This window comes from Sinocyclocheilus grahami, unplaced genomic scaffold (genome assembly GCF_001515645.1).
Source record: "Sinocyclocheilus grahami isolate Dianchi unplaced genomic scaffold, SAMN03320097.WGS_v1.1 scaffold37.1, whole genome shotgun sequence".
NCBI classification, from domain to species: Eukaryota; Metazoa; Chordata; class Actinopteri; order Cypriniformes; family Cyprinidae; genus Sinocyclocheilus; species Sinocyclocheilus grahami.
In genome coordinates, this window is record NW_015505216.1 from 4,105,628 (window position 1) to 4,113,961 (window position 8,334).

Consider the following 8,334-nt stretch of genomic DNA (forward strand, 5'->3'; position numbering starts at 1 on the left):
TACTACTACTACTACTACTACTACTACTACTACTACTACTACTACTACTACTACTACTACTACTACTACTACTACTACTACTACTACTACTACTACTACTACTACTACTACTACTACTACTACTACTACTACTACTACTACTACTACTACTACTACTACTACTACTACTACTACTACTACTACTACTACTACTACTACTACTTATTATTATTATTATTATTATTATTATACTGTTACTAATATTATTTTTTAATGTAGTAATAATATAATAACATTATTATTATTATTATTGTTATTTATTCAATAATGGATGGAGGTTGTTTATTATTGTTGTGCTACTACTTTATTATCATCATCATTGTTATTATTTAATTTAAAATAACAACAACAATAATAATAATAATAATTATTATTTATTCAATGGATGGTTGTTGTTGTGGAATTTTATATATATATATATATATAATATTTATTATGTAGTATTATTAATACATTCAATTATGGATGGTTATTGTTGTGGAATAATATATAATAATTATATATAATCTATATATGTGGAATAATATATAATTGATATTTAATACTACTACTTTATATTATTATTATTATTATTATTATTATTGTTGTCGTTTATTGAATAAGACATTATTATTATTATTATTATTATTCAATAATGGATGGTGATTATTATTGTTGTAGTGGAATAATATGTAATTTATTTACTACTACTACTACTATAATTATTACGATTATTATTATTATGCTGTTACTATTATTATTAATCTTGTTGTTGTTTTTATTAATATTTATTGGTTATTTACTTGACGGATGCAAACCAGAATATGATTTTTCAGAACAAATAAGTTTGCCATCAATGTGAAGAACACTCAAATTATGTAAAAGTGTACCATAAATATGCTGTCATATAAATGATCCAGCAGAATCTGAACAGTTTGACAGTATCATGTATATCCTTGGTATATACCATCATACCACCCAGCCCTAGTTACAATTTCAAACTCTTACATGCAGTTACTAAGCTACCATTGTACTCTTGATCGGGGCACTTGCTTCTGCTTCTGACCTGGGTTGCTTCTGCGGAGCTGTTCCTGTAATAAGTGTGCAATAAATCACTGATGATAAATGCGTATGCTAAATGTTTTTTCTTTTATTTGCTGTGCATGGACTTCAGCTATTTTTGTGCTTCACAGAATTTGATGACCCATCAGCGCTTGTGGTTCTTTTGGAAGAGGAGCTGGTAGTGATTGATCTTCAGATGGCTGGCTGGCCCACTGTCCCTGCTCCCTATCTGGCTCCTCTGCACTCCTCTGCCATCACCTGTTCATGTCACATCTCAAATGTGCCGCCCAAACTGTGGGAGAGAGTGATCAGTGCGGGCCAGCAGCAGTGTCCTCTGCAGAACTATGAGGTGGGTGAATTAAAAGACCCCATACAGAAAGCCAAAACTAGCGCTTTTTTCCCACATGCCCTCTGTTGGTTTAACAGGAAATTTGGATTTAAAATCGACCTGCAAATTCTGGAGAATGTGTAAAACGATGTGTTGACATTTCCATAACTGACATATAGTTGGCTTTCATGCTTTTACATATGTATCGTTTTTCTTTCACTTCAGCAGAATACTAAATATTTGCATTTAGTAAAACATCTGTTATGTGTATAACATTAACATCATAAAACAAACACCACCCTTCATTTTTTTTTGTCACTGTTATATAAATGAATTGATTTAATACAGCACGCTCATACTGTATTTTTAGATTTAATAGCTTAGTCTTTCTGAAATGGATTTTATTTAACAACCACCAATAAGACACAAACCAGCATCAAAGTTCTTATTTAATGTTATTTCATTAGAGAATTTAAAGTTTGCCAGATGTTTTGTTAAAGTGGCCGCCCTGAGTGTGCTTTTTTTTCCCCCTCTGTGTTGACAGAATTGGCCAATATGTGGAGGGAAAAACTTAACACTTGATCCAAAGCAGAAAGAACTGCTGTTAACTGGGTGAGATTTTATTTTATTTTATTATTATATTATATTATATTTAATTTTTTTTATTTTTGTATCTCTTCCTATCACTAATGAGAAATCAAAATTAAGTTATTTGAACAGCTGCTTATATTTTTCTTCAATGCTTTGATAAAACGTCTCACAGGCTTTAATGAAAACATTCCTGTTTATTTGGATCCGTTGTCAGGATGATTGTATTTGTTTTTTTTAGTCACGAGGATGGTACAGTGCGTTTCTGGGATGCGTCAGGAGTGTCGCTCAAACCGCTGTACAAACTGAGCACAGCCAACATCTTTCAGACAGACTGCGACCACAACGACAGCCTGACGCAGGCCGGGGAGGAGGAATGGCCTCCTTTCAGAAAGGTCAGGGATTTATGGGAGATCTGATGATTTATTTTATTTTTTTTGTACTTTTAAAACAAAGCTTAAATCACATCATCTGAACACCGGGACATTTTATTTTATTTTACTCACTGTTTTCTTTCACAACAAGGGAAGCTTTAGCAAGTTTCTTGACCTTGCTCTTCTCTTTTTTTGTTTTTGTTTTCCTAATCCACCTTTTCCTCTTCTTCAGCTTCTCCATAAAACACCAACTGCAGTCTGGTGCGTGGCCCACTTTAGCATATGGGATTCACACTGGAGTCGATTCCTTTTGCACCTTAATTAAAAGCAGACTGTCTGTCTGATGACTGAAATGCTTTGCTGACGTCTGCTGAAGATGAAGCTCATTGCTGCTCTGGATGGCACTTCTGCGTTGCTTTTGTTTTACCAGTGTTTTTTTTTCTTTTTTCTTCTCCCTCATATGCACATTCCTCTTTTCTTTGTTCTAGTCTTTGTCCGCAGCTGTTTGGCTGGGATTAGACATTGTTGAGGGTCAATGTGTCTAGAGGGGAAGGAAATGCAGTCTTATATTGTTACCGATTGCATTATATTGTCCATAGCATGTGGAGCTATATGGCTGAAGCTTTTTCTTTAAGGCTGTATAGATGGCATTTGACTTTTCTTCAGCGTGTGGAAGATATTTTGTTTGTTATGGTTAGACTTGATTGGCTCAGGTGTGTTTTTGTACTAAACGTCCCTCATAAAAGGGATATTGTAGCTCTGTTCGTGCAGCCTTAAGAATCGACGAAGAAAAATAACAGTCCGTGTTTGCTTTTCATTTATTTCCAGGTGGGCTGTTTTGACCCATACAGTGATGATCCCAGACTAGCAATCCAGAAGATCAGCGTCTGTAAATACAGCGGAAAACTGGTGGTGGCTGGAACTGCTGGACAAGTAGGATCCCTAGTTTTTAATGATTAATGCAAATATATTTTTAGTTCAGTAGCTTTGTCAGAGATTATTTTACTATAGGGAGATGAGAGGGTCTGTATTACTTACTATTGCGGCTATCTTGGATCATGTGTCCCTTAATAACCAATAACATTACAGCCTTGACGTCATTGAATTTCAGTCAGATTTGTGCGACACTCAGTCGCCGTTTACGCCTCCCATAGGAATGAATGAGAAATGCCGTAAGCTGAATCGGTCGCAAAAACTTAGTGACTTCTCTTATAAAACGGCATTTTTTTCGTGGTAAACTCTAAAAATAGTTCAATCCAAAAGTATTGTTTGGTGTAAAACATGTTGAAGATTAGCAGATAGGCTGACGATTCATTGATGTCGATGAGCTGTTTCCTCTAAAAAGCTGTTTATTCGGCATCGTGAAGCCTCTCCTCCATTGACATCCATTCAAAAAAGAAAAGAAAAAAAAAAACGCGTACTGCCAGACCAGAAGCGTTAGCACTAGCCGTTACGCTTTTTCGGCTAGTGGTTGCAGGCTTGACTTCTAGTGGCTTTGGCTTTGTTTCAAAAAGCTTAGTTAAGCGGCTTTGCTGTGTGCTGTCTAAAAAGGCTACATCCTAACCATAATGAAACCTCATAACCTCTTAAAGTGATAGTTCACCTAAAACGGAAAATTCTCTCGTTAATTACTTAAACCCGTAAGACCTTCAAGTTCATCTTCAGAACACAAATTGAGATATTTTATAAGACGGATAGTTCCGGTCCTTGATTCTGATTGGCTGAGCCGCGTTCTAAGCTGTTGTAAATTACTCTAAAAAACATACACATTTGTTTACTTCTGTGTGTTGCTTGGCAACCACTTTGTTGCAACCACAGCTGTTTCTGAGGAACTACATTGTTTGGTGGAAGAATACTGTTTTTATTAATATCATTACACTTTTGTTTCATTTAGTGAAACCGTACTACGTATATGGAATAACCGTTTTATAAAAGCAATAAGCCCCGTGAAGCCGTGGTTTTACAGTGAATTGATAACAGCTAAGGGGGTTCGCGTCGCGTCGTGCCTAACAACGCTCTTTAGCTGTTATCAATTCACTGTAAACCACGGCTTCACGGGGCTTATTGCTTTATTAGAGGAAATCCGAGAGCTTTCTGACCCTCCAAAGACAGCAACACAACTACCACGGTCAAGGCACAGCAAGCATTGAAATAGCCCATGCGACATCAGTCGTTAAACCATAATTCTATGAAGCTACGAGAATACTTTTTGTGCACAAACAAAACAAAAATAACGGCTTTGTTATTAAACGAATGCTCTCTAGGCTTTCAAATGGCTATTGACGTCACAAAAATAAGTGGTAATGTTGCAACCTATACTCTGCTCCCAGGTTATAGTTCTGGTTCTTAGCGATGAGAAGTCCGATCACATGATTGATGTGGCCACGGTGGACCTGCTCCAGGACCGAGAGGGTTTCACGTGGAAGGGTCATGACCGGCTGCCTCCTAGGAGCGGCTCAGTAGTGTTTGCTCCTGGATTCCAGCCGGTTGTCCTGGTGCAGTGCATGCCCCCCGCGGCCGTTACCGCGGTAACCCTGCACGCAGAGTGGAACCTCATTGCCTTTGGCACCAGTCATGGCTTTGGCCTCTTTGACTATCATCGGCGAAGTCCAGTGCTGGCGAGGTAACTCGTGGGGCCGTCCAAAGCTGCTGTGTTACTTTGCCAAATGCTTGTTAATCAGTGCTTCAAACTGAAAGAGATTGATCTCATTTGCTATGAAGATATTCAAGTTGTCTGAATTGGGGTTGGCTCGATTTGTTTACTAACTACGTTTACTAAATTAATAATCGAAATCTGTCATGTGCAAACCAATCTTCAAATCAAGCAGGGTCTTTAAATGAACAACTATCTAATAATGACAGAATTAATAAACGCATGATTGTCTCGATGAGCATGTCTCATCCGAAGCTGCGTTTCCAACTACATTTTACAAATATTTCATGACGCAAACATTAAAAATAAACAAGAAAATGGAAATGTATTGCATGTGAATCCAGTTAATTGTTATTATAAAATATTCTTGCATACTCAGCATCTGCTGCTAGAATGTGCTTATAATAACCAACCCAATTATAAAATTATTATTATTGTTGTTATTAACAACAACAACAATAATAATAATATGATGATTATAATACATTTCTTAAAATAAAACAATATTTTTGTATTATTTATTATTATTAATACTTTTGTTAAAGTAGTTTAAATGTATTAAAATTATTATTATTAACAACAACTAAAATAATATAATTTTATACATTTAAATTACTTTAATAAAAGTTAATAAGTAATACAGAAATGTTGTTTTAAAGAAATGTATTAAATACAAAATATATTTTCATAATTATATTACTATTATTAATACTTTTATTAAAGTAATTTACTGCTAATTAATTAAGTGTTATATTAATTTAATTAATAAGTGATTAATAATATAGTAATCAATTTTATTAGAAGTGTTTTTTTAATAGTAATAACTGTATAAAATAACTATATAATAACTATCATTTTATGAATGTTTATATTTATAGTAACAGTAATGTATTATCCATTGCATGCCCTAATTAATGAATAAAATTTTTGTAGGTATGCAATAAACCTTAATCGGAATAAGGGTTTCCTTCAGCAGTTACAGTGCAAAATAACCTCATGGGATATAATAAAAAATCTGACTTTTGTGTGACTCTACTTTGCTATAAGGAAGGTTTTGTGTTTTTCCATAGGTGCACTCTACACCCCAATGACTCTCTGGCTATGGAGGGCCCGCTGTCTCGAGTGAAGTCTCTGAAGAAATCCCTGCGCCAGTCCTTCAGAAGAATCCGGAAGAGCAGAGTCTCAGGGAAGAAACGTGCTGTAGTTAATAGTCCCACCAGTAAAGTGAGTGTCTGGAAGTCTCACATACATACATGCATTTCCATCTTACAGGTTTTTGTGATTCAAGGGGATGAGGCCATTGTTTGTGAGTCTGTTGACCTGTTGGTTATTAGTTTTCTTGTCTTCCTCAGGTGCAGGAGCACGATGCTGAGGTGGCGCCAGTGCAGAGACGGATTGAGCCCCGCTCTGCAGACGACTCACTGTCGGGAGTGGTGCGCTGCCTCTGCTTCGCTGACACTTTCCTCAGAGATGGTGAGAATTGTGGGGGAAAAGGGTTCAAATATGGCGCAGTGTGACTAGTTTTCATGTAACTGAATTTGACATTACGATTCTATACTATATCAAATCCATCCTATGAATTAAATCCAATTGGGATGTTTAAAAAAAAGTGCAAATATACTGTACAAATTTAAATTGTGATTATTTGTGAATTATTCCAGTTGAATTAATAGTTTGACTTTATCAGTTGTACAAGCCTGTTTTCAATTAAATATATTGAAATACTGATATCAGATCAGCATAAGCAATTTTGCTGTTGATCTAATTCCAAATCTAAGTTTTGTCTGTCCTGTGTGAAATGTGTGGGCTTTATATTATTCAATCTGATCAAGGCTGCTGCACACTCGCCCACGTTTGCGTGTTGAAATGATTTACGCTGTCACTTTATATTACCTTACCTTGTCTGGGTCACAAGCACGAGGCAGCCCAGTTTCCCCTCATCTTCCAGTATGTGACCTCGTGACTCAAACAGACTGTTGCACAATAGTGGTCAGATCATGTTTGGGGAGAGCTGAATTTTCCATGAGGGAGTTCTGAACAAAGTAGTATTGTTTTATTAGTGCAATATATTTAAATGATTTACAATAATGGGGGAATAACTTGCATTTGTACTGTGCAGTTATGAGTGTGAGTGGTTTGCTATTGGAACATAATAATAGGGTAAGGTTAGGTCACTATTGTCTGAAACAGCTGTGCTGACTGAATAGGGAAAACTAAAAAATGTGCTCACAAAATACTTAGGCCACCAAATCAGGTCATGGAGAGTGCTACTAATAAGCTGATTCAGATGTTAGATATCAGATCCAGAGCTAGGGTGGACACGTGGAGCAGGATTGGGAAACGCTTGCTAGAAGATCATGATTCATATTCTTGTCAAAGCTTTATTTCAAAACGATGCTTGCTTACTCCATAGTTTGGGGTCGGTACAATTTAAAAAATTATTATTTTTTTTTTTACATTTTTGAAAGAAGTCTCTTATGCTCACCAAGCATTTATTTGATCATAAATACAGTAAAACCGTAATAATGTGACTATTACAATTATAATTTAAAATAAAAGTTTTGTTTCAATACATTTAAAATGTTATTTATTCTTTTGATGGCAAAGCTGATTTTTTTTAGTAGCCGTTACGCCACATGATCCTTCAGAAATCATTTTAAAATGCTGATTTGGTGTTAAAGGGGTCGTATGATGCTTTTTTAAAGATCATTATTTTGTGCATTTGGTCTAACAGAATGTTGACATGCTTTAATGTTCAAAAACACATTATTTTTCAAATACTGTACATTATTAGAGGTCCTCTATGCCCCGCCTCTCTCAAACGCTTCATTTTCTACAAAGTCCCTCCTTCCGACAAGCGCAGTCTGCTCTGATTGGCCAGCTGACCCAGTGCATTGTGATCGGCTGAACAACGCAAGCACTCGTCGGAAATGTAACGACCCTTACCATAATCGCGAGCTTCATCTTTCAAAATAAATGTAAAGACAGAGCCCGAAAGGTGAACAGAGTCTCATGACAGACACACAGTGATGAAGCTGCTATGTGTTTGCAGTACACAAGCCACGGTTAAGACAGCTGACTCCACTGTGATGTGTCTCGCTCTCTCTCGCTCACACACACACACACCGCTCTCTCTCTCTCTCTCGCTCGCACGCACACGCATTTGAACAGTCAATAGCAAATACTTGAACTAATAACAAAACAGTAGCTGATTTAGAAGCGCCAGATTGTCATAGCAAAGTCAGAATGACCTCCTCTCCTAGGTTCACGAAACGGTCGTCCATAAAATGCATTGCTGTTCTGTTGTAAGT

General features: G+C 36.2%; 1 protein-coding gene across 3 annotated transcripts in view; it reads left to right on the top strand.

Moving 5' to 3' along the window:
• llgl1 (LLGL scribble cell polarity complex component 1) overlaps positions 1-8,334 on the top strand; it is a 47,699-nt gene that overhangs the window by 34,538 nt on the left and 4,827 nt on the right. For all 3 annotated transcript variants that reach the window (XM_016267373.1, XM_016267372.1, XM_016267374.1), the window contains exons 10-16: positions 1,212-1,429; positions 1,953-2,020; positions 2,238-2,391; positions 3,199-3,303; positions 4,701-4,993; positions 6,094-6,247; positions 6,376-6,496. In XM_016267373.1, the coding sequence (XP_016122859.1) occupies positions 1,212-1,429; positions 1,953-2,020; positions 2,238-2,391; positions 3,199-3,303; positions 4,701-4,993; positions 6,094-6,247; positions 6,376-6,496 (1,113 nt within the window). The remainder of the gene's footprint in view (positions 1-1,211; positions 1,430-1,952; positions 2,021-2,237; positions 2,392-3,198; positions 3,304-4,700; positions 4,994-6,093; positions 6,248-6,375; positions 6,497-8,334) is intronic.